This window comes from Micromys minutus, assembly GCF_963924665.1.
Source record: "Micromys minutus genome assembly, chromosome: 9".
Lineage (NCBI taxonomy): Eukaryota > Metazoa > Chordata > Mammalia > Rodentia > Muridae > Micromys > Micromys minutus.
This window is the reverse complement of record NC_137978.1, coordinates 33,397,884-33,412,400: the sequence shown is the minus strand read 5'-3', so window position 1 is coordinate 33,412,400 and position 14,517 is coordinate 33,397,884. Positions and strand designations below refer to the sequence as shown.

General features: G+C 43.4%; 2 protein-coding genes across 3 annotated transcripts; one reads left to right on the top strand and one right to left on the bottom strand.

The window, feature by feature from the left end:
* Positions 1-1,431: 1,431 nt before the first annotated feature.
* Positions 1,432-6,892, bottom strand: CCDC163 (CCDC163 homolog). Of its 2 annotated transcripts, XM_080921540.1 has the most exons (10): positions 6,521-6,892; positions 6,352-6,385; positions 6,016-6,200; positions 5,833-5,914; positions 5,396-5,579; positions 4,869-4,936; positions 4,032-4,099; positions 3,645-3,748; positions 2,750-2,883; positions 1,432-1,691 (listed from the first exon to the last, which is right to left on the bottom strand). In XM_080921540.1, the coding sequence occupies exons 1-10, from the start codon at positions 6,596-6,598 to the stop codon at positions 1,573-1,575; spliced, it is 1,056 nt and encodes a 351-aa protein (XP_080777666.1). In that variant the 5' UTR covers positions 6,599-6,892; the 3' UTR covers positions 1,432-1,572. The 2 variants fall into 2 exon arrangements, with proteins under 2 accessions (XP_080777666.1, XP_080777665.1); XM_080921539.1 differs by lacking the exon at positions 6,352-6,385 and having other exon boundaries at positions 6,016-6,325.
* A 359-nt stretch (positions 6,893-7,251) lies between these two features.
* Positions 7,252-14,252, top strand: MMACHC (metabolism of cobalamin associated C). Its single transcript, XM_080921542.1, has 4 exons — positions 7,252-7,351; positions 9,310-9,504; positions 10,268-10,420; positions 12,108-14,252. Exons 1-4 carry the CDS (start codon positions 7,271-7,273, stop codon positions 12,516-12,518), a joined length of 840 nt encoding a protein of 279 aa, XP_080777668.1. The 5' UTR covers positions 7,252-7,270; the 3' UTR covers positions 12,519-14,252.
* The last annotated feature ends 265 nt before the right edge of the window (positions 14,253-14,517 follow it).

Below are 14,517 nucleotides of genomic sequence, written 5' to 3'. Positions count from 1 at the left end.
AGATCAAGGTCACTGTGGTGGTTTGAATGAGAAGGGCCCCCATGGCTTAATGTTGAATACTTGGTCTCCAATTACTGGTACACTTTCAGGATTAGGAGGTATAGTCTTGTTGGAGGTGTCTCATTGAGTCATAAAAGTTTGAAAAGATCTTCCAGTCCCTATATACTCTCTCTGCTTCCTGTTTGTGGATGGGATGTGGTCTCAGCTTCTGCTCCAGTGTCATTCCAGCCTGCCAGCTGCTGACATGCACCTCACCATGATGGTGATAGGCTCCTAACTCTGTGAAACTACAAGCCCCAAGTAAACTCTTCCTTCGAGATGCCTTGATCATGGCATAGTATTAGGAAAGTAACTAAGACAGTAAGCCAGTCAACCTCACTCAAAGCCAATCTGTATGACATAAAATCCTATCAAGGAGCTGGAGAGATGACTCAGTAGTTAAGAGCACTAATGATTCTTCCAGAGGTCCTGAGTTCAATTCCCAGAAACCACATGGCAGTTCACAACCATCTGTAATGGGATCTGATGCCCTCTTCTAGTGTGTCTGAAGACAGCGACAGTGTACTCATATACATAAATAAAATACATCTTTAAAATAAAATTCTGCCTCAAAAAAATTAAAAAGCAAGCTGAAGAGATGTCCCAGTGATTAGGAGCACTTGCTATTTTTTGATGGCCAGCATTGCTATATGTCAACTCATAATCACGTATAACTCCAATTCAAGAGGATCTGATACTCTCTTCTGGGCCCTCAGGACACAACACTTAGGTGATACATACATGCAGGCAGAATAACTCATACACATAAAAAAATAAATGTATAAAAGTAAAAATAGTATAATTTGAAGCAGAAACTCTTTATTTCCTCATGAGGGTTATAGCAAAAAATACCTTTTGGCTGGGTATAGCAGTGCATACCTTTGATCCCAGTACTAGGGAGGCAGAGGCAGGAGAACCTCTGAGAGTTCAAGGAGAGCCTGTTTCAGGACAGCCAGGGCTACATAACAAGACCCTTTTTCAAATAAGTAAATAAAGATTTTTGTTTTGGTGGGTTTTTGTTTGTTTGTTGTGAAGGCGACTGGATTTCAGAGAACCAGAACTGTAAACATACAGAGCGGCTGCTGAGGGTGAGGAGGTAGAGAGGCTGGAGTAAGCCTGAGTAAGCAGTGTGACTGAGCTAGTGCCCACCAGAACCTCACACTCTCCTCTGCAATCTCTTCAAAACTGCCTCAGCCCAACTCCCTAACCCATCTTACCCATCAAACAGAAGAAATCATTTCTGTCCAAGTTCACTGGAGCTCACAGTCAAAGGTGTAGCTGGGAATGTCAGATTTCAGAGACAGAGGTCACAGGAACCAGTTAAGTAACAGGAAAGAGACATATGGCTGAACCTATCCCACGTGGGTGAAGATTTATAGAAATCACATCACAGAGAATTAAGACACTTTATTTAGAATTAGCTGGGGAGCAGAAATGTCTGAACAGTGAGATGCTTGGTAAAATGGGCATGTACCAGAGGAGATGGGAAGGCTGCCTTGGTTAGAAGCTGCATCTCATTTTTCTCACAGGTTCTTACATGTCACTCTGGAAGATCTTGGGGCCTTGAAGGAGCAGATCCTCTTGCCCAAGACTCTGGGCATGAAACTGAGAGCTGTTGGGTTCCTGGTCAGAAAGGGAGTTGTTCTGCAGTTCTAAGATGAAGAAAAATAAAATTAAAGAACAAAACAAGGGCTGGACAGGTGGCTCAGTGGTTAAGAGTAATGACTTATCTTCTAGAGGCCCTGAGTTCAAATTCCAGCAGCCACATGGTAGCTCACAACCATCTGTAATGAGATCTGATGCCCTCTTCTGGTGTGTCTGAAGACAGCTACAGTGTACTTATATATAATGAATAAATAAATCTTTAAAAACAAAACAAAACATTAGCAAGACTGATATGCACAGAACTAGATCCTTGACCTTCCTGGAAAAGACACACAGGAGCTGGAGAGATGGCTCAGCGGTTAAGAGCACAGTCTCTTCTTCCAGAGTCCTGAGTTCAATTCCCAGAAACACATGATGGCTCACAACCATCTGTGATAGGCTTTGATGCCCTCTTCTGGTGTATCTGAAGACAGGTACAACGTGTTCATATACATAAATAAATCTAAAAAAAAAAAAGAGGGGCTGGAGAGATGGCTTAGTGGTTAAGAGCACTGACTGCTCTTCCAGAGGTCCTGAGTTCAATTCCCAGCAACCACATGGTGGCTCACAACCATCTATAATGAGATCTGGTGCCCTCTTCTGGTGTGTCTGAAGGCAGCTACAGTGTACTTATATATAATGAATAAATAAATCTTTTTTTTAAAAAAAGAAAGACACACAGGTCTGTTTTTATGTGTGCTGAGTCTATGGTGGTTTCTGACTGTCCATCTGTACCCGTCCCCCAGCTGCAATGAAATGGTTGAATGAATATGTCCACACTCCTAGGACTCAGGAACTTGAGGCGGAACGATGTTGACCAATCTGGGCTACATAACAAGCCTGAGCTACAAAACAAAACCTGGTTTTTAAATAAGTACTAAATAACAATTACTTTGGCTTCTCTTCAAATCACATAAATCTTTTGCCTTTTACTAAACACATATCAAATAATAAAATAGTTTTAGTCTCCCTGCTATATTAACATAGGTAGATGCATTTGCAAAGAAAAGACAGTGCCAAACAATTAGACAGCTGCATTCAGGCATCATTCAGACTCTGTCCTTACCCCTATCTAGTTTCTTTAAAAGTTCCCAGCTATGGTCACAGTCTGGGAGACTGACTTCAGAGCTAGATGAAGAAAGGGACCTGGTGAAGATGGTGGCCGGAGGCAGCTTAGATTGCAGGGCATGAACAGAGTTCCTAGAAAGAACAATCAGAAGCAGAGATGGTGATGGATCTAGGACACTCTTCCAGCATACAACTGTCTTCTGTCCTGAGGCCAGGACCCCAGCCCACCCTCCTACCAATCAGACATATAAAGATACAGCACAACTCTGAATCAAACCAAGAGTGCCTAACACCAGGGCCAGCAAGATTGCTCAGCTGATAAACATGCCTGCCACCAAGCCTAACAACTTGAGGCTGATCCTCAGACCCCATATGGTAGGAGAGAATGGAATCCTACTAGTTCTCTGACCTACACATGCACTTCATGCTACATATGCCCACAAATTCACAGACTAAATAAATAAATAAAATAGATGTCCACAAATATGCAGACTAAATAAATAAATAAATAAAACGCAAAATAATTTTTTTCAGTAATACAAATGTTGTTCAGTTGCAGGAAACAAAGACAGTAGGTTAGTGAGTTTGAGGCCAATCTGGGCTACCCAGTGGAACCCATCTCAATAAAAATAGCTAAGTATAAAACAACTGAATCTAGTAACATATAGCTGTAACATCTGCACCTGGGAGGTAGATCAGGAGGATCAGGAGTTCAAGGACAGCCTCAGCTATCCAATGATGTTCTTATGAATAAAAACACAGATACTCAGATTGACCACCCCAACCAATCCTGACCAAATTTTAGGACAGCTGAACTTTGCTTAACCCCTATGACACAAATCCCTCCCATGACACAAATCCCCTCTACCAGCACAGCACACACAAATTCTGACCTGCGGAGGTAGGGCTCTTCCTTCTGGGCATCATGGGCCTCTGTCCTGGGAGCCTCCAAGGTATGAACCTTGCCCATCTGGTCACTCTGTAGGTGTTCCAACATCTGCCAGACCATGGAGCAGAGGGAGGACTAAATCTCTCTTTCCAAGGGAAATTCCCTCCCACAACTCCCCTCCTTGACACATGAGAACCTAAATGTGGGCAAGTACAGTGAATCATGTTTAAAGCAAAGAGATGGAAGAAACTGCTTTGGAGAGATGTGGAATCAGTATGGGAAAGAATGAAAGAGATAGAGATGGAGATGGGCCCTTTCTGTAGAGCAAGATGGACAGCAAGGATAGGAACTCTAGGAAAACTATGTGGAGATTGAGCTAACCCTGACCTACCTTCCAGCTGCGGGCCTGGACCTGGCGCCCCTCAGCCATCTGTTCCAGCAACAAGTCCTGATGTTGGCCTAAAAATGAAGTAGAATATAAGGGGACCATTCTCCAACTTCATTCCTTCTTCTTCACTGCCTCGAGTGACCAGACTGGTGGTAGAAACTTAAACGTGTTCTGGTTCAGCTGCTGGAAAGATTCCAAGCTGATGGGAAAGACTAAATGGTATGAGAAACAAAGAGTAAAATAAAATATTTTTACCAAAGGCTACAGGTGTAGCTTGGTGGTAGAGCACATGCTTACCAAGTAAAAAGCCCTGTGCATTTGATATCCAACATCACACAATATTTAAATCATATGATATACAAATAATAGTAATAATAATTTGCTTGGCCAGAGGTCATACCACATACTTTTATCCCCAGCATTTGGGAGGCAAAGACAATGAGTCTCTGTGAGTTCAAGATGAGCCTGGTTCACATAGTGAGTCCCAGGACAGCCAGGGCTATGTAGAGACCCTATCTCAAAAAGGGAAGGGTGGTGCTGGAGAGACGGCTCAGCAGTTTAAGAACACTGGCTGTTGTTCTAAAGGACCCTGGTTCAATTCCCAGCATCCACATGGCAGCTCACAACTGTCTGTAACTCCAGTTCCAGGGGATCTGGCATTCTTACACAGGCATGTATGCAGGCCAAACACCAATGTACATAAAATAAAAATAGATTTTAAAAATGATAAAAATAATATGTCAGACTTTTCAATAGCGCACACAGGAGTAAGGTCACTTACTGGAAGAACATGATATTCCAAAAACAGGGACAAGAAAATGCTCTCAAGCTTTTACTCACTCAGCTGGTCTCGAAGCAACTTCAGCTCCTCCCGAAGAATCTCTGACTCTTCCCACAAAAGTTGGTGCCTACATGAGTGACAGTGTCATTCTAGAATCAAAAACCCCAGAATGGCTGGCGATTATAGCTCAGTGATAAGGGTGTCTACTTAGCATATACTGGGCTCAGAGCTCAGAAGCATCAAAAGAGGAAGCCTTGGGGCTAGGAAGATGGCTCGATGGTTATGAGAACTTGTTGCTCTTAAAAAGAACTTTGTCCAATTCGAGGGGATTCAATACGCATGCATGTAGTACACATAGATATGTAGATAAAACATTCATACATGTAAAATAAATACTTTTTTGTTTTCTGAGAAAAGCTCTCTCTTTGTAGTTCTGGTTGGCCTATAGCTCAGTATGTAGAGCAGGCTGGTTACAAACTCAGAGACCTGCCATCCTCTGCCTCCTGAGCACTGGAACTAAAACTGTATGCCACCAAGAAGCACATTTTAAATAAACAAACAAAAGGAAGTCTTGCCCATCACTCACTCATTCTCCAGCTCTTGGTGAAAGCAATCGGCAGCGCTGAACTTTCCAGGTCTTGTTCTCATTTGGGTCTGGACTAGTTCTTGAACTTGACTCCGAAGACACTGCAGTTCCTTTCTCAACCCTTCCAGGCGTTGCTCCAGAAGGGCTCTCCCTTTTGGACCCTCCTGAAGCAGTTTTAGTGATGCTGTAGTGGGAAAGTAAAGGTCAGCTGCTCTAAGAGATTCACATGAGAGCCCAAACAACAACCGCACTAGAACATATATAAAGCTGTGTGAGGCTGGGGAGAAGCTCACCCACTCACTAAGAGGCTAAACCTCACAACCAAAAGCTGTAAGTAGACCAGTAGTAGAACACAGTTCATTCAGCGAGTGTAAAACTCTTGGTTTCAACTTTAAAACTCTGTGTGTTGTACATAAAGAAAAGAACTGGCCCAATACCTTCTAGAGCACTGATCTTGAACATCTGCTGCTCCCGATCCTTCAACAGGCACTGCACAGAATGCCTTAGAGCCTCAGTCACCTACCCCAAGCAGAGAAAACCCAGACATTCCTAAGTCATTTTCCCAACTCCTGATATTAACCTCTCACATTATCACCACATACAAACCCCTAATACCTCACCTGAACCTGAGCCTGAAGCTGAGATCGGAGTTTAGTAACTTCATCCCAGAGAGAGGAGCTGTGGGCTTCACTACAGCTCAGTTTCTCTCCAAGAATGGGAGTCTTTAGAGCCCAAGGCTGTTGAACTTGGGCCCCTGGCTGAGGAGGCAAGTGATGAGGGGAAATCCAGGTGTCAGCCAGGTCCCCTATTGAGGGAATAGGGAAGGGACAATAGCAGGGTCTGTTTAGGAAATTGGAGTTCCAGAAAGGAAGTAGCTGGAAGGTGTACAGAACTTGAGTGGTACAGGCAGGCACTGAAAGAAAGAAGGCTCTGAGAAGAGAAAGGACAATACTTACCTGTAGAGGAAACTTGAAGGGGATACAAACTCTGCTACAAAACAAACAGTTCCACAAGCCAGTGAGTTCTCAGTGCCCTTTAACCTATCCCCTAGCCTAGCCTCCCAATGTTGGTGGTATAAAGGGAGATCCCCGGGGTCGGGAAGGGCGTTTCCCCGTGCCTCCTTACCTTAATCCGGGCCATATTTTCATCAGTTGAATTGAGAACCGCATGAAGCTGATCAGACCAGCTAGGGCTCCTACTCATCCTGAAGCACTTGAAATGGCGTCCCTGTCTTTCCTGTTCTTACTCTCCCACACCGAGATACCCGCGGGACAGCCCAGGACAAGCCAGAGTTAGATGGAAATAAGTGGGAATATACTAGGGCTACAGATACAGTACAATAACAATACTGTGAATCTAGAACTACGGAATGGAGTACTTTGGAAAGCGGGGGTGGGGGGAAAGGACAGAATAATACAAAGATATCAAGAGAGGGTAGAATGAACCGAATTTTGGTTGAAACCTCCACAAACCAAGAACCACTAAGTCAGCGACAAGTCCCGCGTGAGAGTTCAAACTCTGGGAGGCGGAGAATGAGATTTAAGAACCAATGCCGCAACGTCCCCCGGGAAACTGAGTCCGCTTCTTGCGGAGACCAAAGGCAATAGAGGGCGGAAATACGTTTCCCAGGAAATACGTGCACTGTGAGCTCACACTCACACCTTTCGTGAAGCTTGTCGGGACACAGAGTCGTCCAGACTGTTTTGTTTGGGCTACAAAGACAAAAACGAACTACTTGTACCAAGATGCATTGTTCATAGTCTGTTGCTATTCCTTTACTTTCTGGGAAATGTAGTCCAGTCCTGCTGGACGCCTATAGGCCCACGTTAACTATGAGACTCCATTTCCCAGGGAGCTCAGCGTTCAGCGTGCACTATGGAGCCGCGTGTGGCAGAACTGAAGCAGAAGATAGAGGACACGCTGTGTCCTTTTGGCTTCGAGGTTTACCCCTTCCAGGTTGGTTTGTCTTCCCTGAGGTCCTAGAGTGAGGTCTATAATTGGCCTTGGTGCCAAAAGCGTGAGGCCCGGTAAGCCCTCTGATCCTCTCAACCTACCGCAGCCATCTGACGTCTCTAGGTCGTGGTGTGAAATGGGGCTTGATTTAAAAGGTAGATAAGCATATGTTTGCCCTTTTACGTCTTTATGATGTCAAACAAATGAATGGGATACAGCCCACGATCCTCTAACCTGTCGTCATCACCATAATTTACCAGGAAAAAAAAAATCTCTCGGTGGGGCCGGGATCACCGGATCCTTCCAGAGGAATTAGAAAAGGTTAAAACTTGGAAGATCGGCGTGTATTAGATCAGATGAAGAGAGAAGAATATTCCCGATGTTGAACAAGATACAATTGGCTAGTTTGTTCGGTCAGCCAACAGAAGGCTAATTCATGGTGTTGCTTGCCATCAATACAAGACTGAGCATAGAAATTTCTCATGCTCGCCTGGTACAGAAGTCTCTGTAACCCCAGTCCCTCTCCACCCCACCCAGCCCCGCCTTATTCCACACTTTCCTCCCACAGTGCTGAGTGAACAAATTATGTTTAAGACACAAGCTAAAACCTGAGTCCTTTGGCCTGTCTTAAGATTCCTATTCCATTGAGCTTTCCACAGGAAAACTGGGAAGAAGATACTATAGAGAAGTTAAACTAGTTTGAAAAGTTACAAGAGGAAAAAGTTGAACTGCTGAAGAATGTAGCTTAGTGACAGAGATCTTGACCCCCCTGCTTGAGATCTTTGGTTCAGTCCCCAGTAATGAGAAAAAAAAAAAAAAAAAAAAAACAAAAAAACAAAATTGAGAGCTAGGGCTACATAACTCAGTAATATCTATCTACCTAAAGTATCTGGTAATTGGATAGGTAGTTAACTAGAGTGCCAGCTTAGCATTTGCAAATCTCAAACTCCAACATGAAACAGAAATGGGGGCTGGAGAGAAGGCTCAGTGGTTTAAGAGCACTGACTGCTCTTCCAGAGGTCCTGAGTTCAATTCCCAGCAACCATATGGTGGCTCAAAACCATCTGTAATGGGATCAGATGCCCTCTTCTGGTATGTTTGAAGGCAGCTACAGTGTACTCATATGCATAAAATAAACAAATTTTTAAAATTTTTGAAGAAAAAGAAAACAAATGTCTATGAAAAGATGGATTGAAAGGAGAGGAGGATTATGCACATTCTAGAATCAGAGTTTGAAGGCAGTATGGAAAATAGCAAGAGTGCCTGTGTGTTAGGCATGGTGGCAGAAGCCTTTGACCCCAGCACTCAGGAGGCAGAGGCTTCCATATCAAGCTCCAGGTTAGCCAGAGCTAGATAGTGAGAACCTGTCTTAAAATTGTGTGTGTATTTGTGTGTCAAGTCTGGGTAATAGGAACTTTTGTACTGAACAGAGTTTGCACTGCCTGTATAAGGTCTTGCTACTCATCTTTCCAGTCCTACATCCAACAGCCACTGTGAATATCACCTGAGTCTTCCAAATACGTGTTTTGTTTTGTCTTTTTAGACCACCAGCCTATCTTATAAGCCAGAACACCTCTCTCATGTGGATTATTATAATCTCCTTGTTCATCTTGGCTCCAATCCATTTTCTACACTTCAACCAGATCTTTCTAAACTATTGGGTCACTTTACTCTTTTAAAGCGTCTGAGCAAGGCCTTTTGTATTTCTCTTAAGCATAAGCCCTTCTGAGGGGGCAGAGGATCTTTAAGTTCCTTCACTTTGTACCTTCCCCTTCACTTCACCAAACTAGACAATCTGCTCTTTTCAAATGTGCTTAGTACATTTCTTCCTTTGCTTCTTTCTTTTTTCCCAAAAAGACAAGAGTTTCTCTGTGTGGCCCTGGCTGTCCTGGAACTTGCTCTGGAGACCAGGCTGGCCTCAAACTCAAGAGATCCAACTGTCTGAACTTTGTGTGTTCCAGGTGGCGTGGTACAATGAACTCCTGCCTCCAGTCTTCCACTTGCCCTTCCCAGGACCTACCCTGGCCTTTCTGGTACTCAGCACACCTGCTATGTTTGACAGAGCCCTCAAACCATTCTTGAAGAGCTGCCACCTCCAAACACTGAGAGATCCTGTGGATCAGTGTGTGTCCTACCACCTGAGGAGTGTTACAGAAGTAAGGTGGAATTTTCCTTCAACTCTCAAACCTATATCTGCTTCTGTGTTGATCAAACGTAGGGCACAATCTAGCCTAAGGTTAGGAGCCATGACATTCTGCAACTTCTTCCTATTCTGCCTTCTCACACCCAGGTTTTACCCTCTCCTTTAGCAGACTCCCCATCTGAAATCAGTTCCGTAGACTGAGTACACTGATGGACAACTAGAGGAACCTCTGGCTAGTCTTAATCTCCATTTGGAATACTAGTAAATCCAATATCTTTAGTCATTGTTCATTGGCCTTTGCCTGGACTTCTAAGTTCTATGCTACCTATGAAGCTCTTTGAAGGCAGAAGGGCATTTCCCTGCCTGTATTCATTTATATACACATAAATTTGTACATATAAATTCTAGGTCTTCCCACTCTAGAATTGCCACACAAGGCTCAATAACTCCTGTAATGGAAGCGTCTGAGCAAGGCCTTTTGTATTTCCCTCAAGCATAGGCCCTTCTGAGGGGGCAGAGAAGCTTTAAGTGCCTTCACTTTGTACCTTCAGATAGACTTTTAATGGTGAATCCTAGCAGCAGGGAGATGGAGGCAGGAGAATCAGGAATTCACAATCATCTTTGGGTACATCTAGCAAATTCAAGGCTATTCTGACCTTGTCACAAAAAACAAAACAAAACAAAAAAAAAAACCTTTGAAACCTTTGGGCTTATGAAAACAGGAATCAAAGTCATGATTCCCGTCATGCTAATAAGTGCCCTGTATTCTGTTCCAGAAGTTCCCAGAACTGCATATGGAAGTTATCGCTGACTATGAGGTGCACCCCAATCGGCGTCCTAAGATTCTAGCCCAGACAGCAGCCCATGTAGCAGGTGCTGCTTACTACTACCAACGGCAAGATGTGGATGCTGACCCATGGGGGACCCAGGTTAGAGAATAAGTATGAGGGGTTGGGGATTTAGCTCAGTGGTAGAGCGCTTGCCTAGCAAGTGTGAGGCCCTGGGTTTGGTCCTCAGCTCTGAAAAAAAAAAAAAGACAAAATAACAAAAAGAGAATAAGTATGAATAGATAAGTGGGGATAAGAGAAAAGATGGTAAAGGTTCCTCAGGTATCCCAATAAGGTCCACATTCCTTCACCGTCCTTTGATGAAATTGATGCATAGCACAGAACACAGTACCTATGGTCCTGACAAATAGGCCACATATTTTCTTGCCCCTTCACCTGAGGACAACAATTCAGGAAACCTGGTCTCTTTTAGTATTAAATATTTATTAAAGAGGCTGGAGAGATGGCTAAGTGGTCTTAGTGGTGAAAAGCACTGACTGCTCTTCCAGAGTTTAATTCCCAGCAACTACATGGTGGCTCACAACCATCTTATGCTCTCTTCTAGTGTATCTGAAGACAGTGAGTGTGTGTGTGTGTGTGTGTGTGTGTGTATAAAATCTTTTTTTAAAAGTCCTATTTAAAAAATAATACTTAATAGCCCAGTGTGGCAGCACATGCCTTTGATCCTGGTACCCAGGAAGCAGAAGAGCATATCTTGAGTTTAAGGCCAACTTGGTGTATAGAGTAAGTCTCAAGACAGCCAGGGCTACACGGGGAAATCCTGTCTCAAAAGCAACTAAACAAAAATGAAAATATTTCCTGTGTGTGTTCACACCTTTGGAGGTCAGAGGACGGTTGTAGAAGTCAGTTCTTTGCTTCCACCATGTGAGTCCTTGGGGGTGAACTGAAGTTGTCAGGCTTGGCTGTACATACCTTCACTCATGGAATCATTTCACCAGCTTCCTGGTCAGCTTTTTTTGTTGTTGGTTTTTAATGTTTATTTAATCTCATTACAGATGGTTGTGAGCCACTGAGCCATCTCTCCAGCCCCCTGGTCCAGTTGTTTAGACACGGTCATCTCTGGCTGTCTTGGAACTCTTTGTGTAGATTAGGCTGGCCTTGAACTCATAGAGAACCTACCCTCTGAATACTGGGACTAAAGACTTGGCCTGGTTTGTTCTTAAAACTGTGTGTTACAGGGGTGTCTCAGAAAGAGCCAAGGGCAGAGTAAATGGTCAAAAGACCAATACTGAAAGTAGGAAGCTGCTCGAGTAAGCCCTTCCTCTTTCTTTAGAATGAGGTGGTCAAGAAGAGGACAGAAACAGTGAGATGGAGGGAAAGGCACTGTGCCACTGTGCAAAACAAGCATGGCAACCCGAGTCTGACCTCTGGAACCCATGAAACTGTCCTGACCCCCACAGGCACACTCAAACATACACAATAATAGGTTTAAAAAAATAAATAAGAGACAGGGCCTTTTTTCGTGGAATCAGTGTGCACTGAGTGGGAAATAAAAGAACAAAAATGGGGGCCGGAGAGATAACTCAGAGAATAGGAACATATGTTGTTTTTGTATGAACCATGTTCAACCCCCAGCACTCACATGGCTGCTCAGAACCATCTGTTTTCCATCTGACACCCTCTCCTGGCCTCTGTGGGTACTGCTTGCATGCAGGCAAGACACTGATACCCATAAAAATAACTTGAGGAATAAAAAACTTCCAATGACAGTTGAAACTAGAGTCAAAATGACCTCTGTAACCCTGCTTTTTCTTTGCCCTCTCCCCAGCACATAGCAGGTGTTTGCATACACCCGCGATTTGGGGGCTGGTTTGCTATCCGAGGGGTAATGTTGCTGCCTGGGATTGAAGCGCCAGATTTGCCACCCAGAAAGCCCCCTGACTGTGTGCCTACAAGAGCTGGCCGAATCACTCTGCTTGAAGGCTTCAATTTCCATTGGCGGGACTGGACTTACCGGGATGCTGTGATTCCTGAAGAACGGTACTCCGAAGAACAGAAGATCTACTTTTCCACCCCACCTGCCCAACGCTGGGCCCTACTAGGCTTAGCCCAACCCTTAGAACACCCTAGCACTACATCAGAGCATCCTCTTTCCTTACTTACCAAGCCGCAGAATTCCATGAGAGCACGAAGCTGGCTTAGTCCAAGTGTCTCACCACCTGTATCCCCAGGCCCTTGATGACCTTTCCCCTGCAGGGTCCCACTCATGGTGGATGTCTTATTTTGGGTACGATTTGAGTTTTGAAAGAGCACTTTTCTTTTTTAGTTGAGACAAGGTTTCTCTATGTAGCCCTGGCTGTCCTAGAACTCTGTAGATAGACCAAGCTGGCTTCAAGCTAAGAGAGATCCACCTGCCTCTGTCTCCTCCAAAGTGCTGAGATTTTTGCACTGCAAAATTCTATTTTGGGTACAATTTCCTGAAAATAGCACTTCAAAGAAAGTCAAGACTCTAAATTTACATTGGTCAAGATAAACGATATTCCAAGGCAGACTCAAAATCACTGGTTGATTTCAAATATTAGACTCATATCTGTTACTGTTCTTGTGCAGATAATATTTAAGAACCAGGGTTCTCACTGTTCCTAATGCTGCTACCTTCTAATTCAGTCCCTTATGTTCTAGTGACCTCCAACCATAAAATTATCTTGTTGATACTTCATAACTAATTTTTCTAGTTATGAACCATGATATAAATTTTTCAGTGGTCTTAAGGAATCTGGTGAAAGGGTTGTTAACCCCTAGGGTTCATGACCCACAGGTTGAGAACCACAGATTTAGCAGCTCTTAGAGCTATGCTGAATTATTTTTAAGTAAACTACTTTGAAACTGCCTGACCTTTAGTTATTACTAAAGGCTTAAGGAATCTTATACTTATGCTCAAATAGTTGTACTCTGAATTCTGGAATGTTGGAAGGCCATGATGGCATAGATTGTTTTGTTTACCCTAACCAAGAATCCAGAAGAAACTTCTTGCTGATTTAACAGGATCAAAAAAGGAACATTCTTTAATCATAGCTGAAACACAAGTTGAATACAATCCTATCCAAATCCACCAACTTTGCTCTTTTGATTCCAAAGAGGTTAGTTTCCCAGTCCAGATTTTTTAAGTTTCACTGCCAGGGTCTAGGGAGGTTACCTGGTAAATTGCCATGTGTAATATAGATTATATTGGTAAATTGTCATGTGCTGTTTGTATTTATTGAAAACTGACTCAACAAGACAGACCTCAAATCTCTGAGTCAACCGTGTTAATCTCAAATATCCTGGACAGTATAGCCCCCAGTCCTGCAACAGGGATGGAGAGAAGCAAACTACTGAGGGTATTTAAATAATAATCATTTGCAGGGCTGGAGAGCTGGCTCAGTGGTTAAGAGCATGGACTGTTCTTCTGGAGGTCCCGAGTTCAATTCCCAGCAACCACATGGTGGCTCACAATTATCTGTAATAGGATCTGATGTCCTCTTCTGGTGTGTTTGAAGACAGTGACAGTGTACTCATATACATAAAATAACTCTCAAAAAACAAAAATAAAATTGCACCTGGGATGGTTCAGAGGTTAAGAGCACTTCCTTAACTGGATATCTTCCAGAGGTGCCAAGTTCACTTCCCAGCAACCACATGGTAGCTCATTACAGTCTGTGTGTTCTGGTGCCCTCTTCTAGCCTGCAGACAGACTGTATGTATATATAACATGAATACATATATACACATAGTAAATCTATAAAAATGCATCCTGAAACAGGTATGTGTAAGCATCATCACTTATCTCATGGTATAAAAATGTAGTGGGAATGAGGCTTAATATCATCATTCACTTTACTATCCCTGCCTAGAACTCTTGATAATTTGTTCTGTTCTTTGGTTCCTGAGAATAAGGGGAGAAGACAATTATTGGCCAGCAAACCTCAGTAAGCATCCAGTTCAGTAAGACTGTCTCCTCAGGTGGCTCACAACTGCCTCATTCCAGATTCGTTTCAAAAGGTTGACATTCTTCTGGCCTACACACAAATGCAATCTTACCACGAAGTCTAATCTGGCACTCAACTCTGGGATTAAAAAATTGTCAAGCTTGGCCATTCCATTTCTAAATTATTCATATTCATGGGGAAAGAGGTGTATCAGTGTATGTGAGGTCAAAGGAAGGAGTCAATTCCTTCCACCACGTGACAGATATCTTT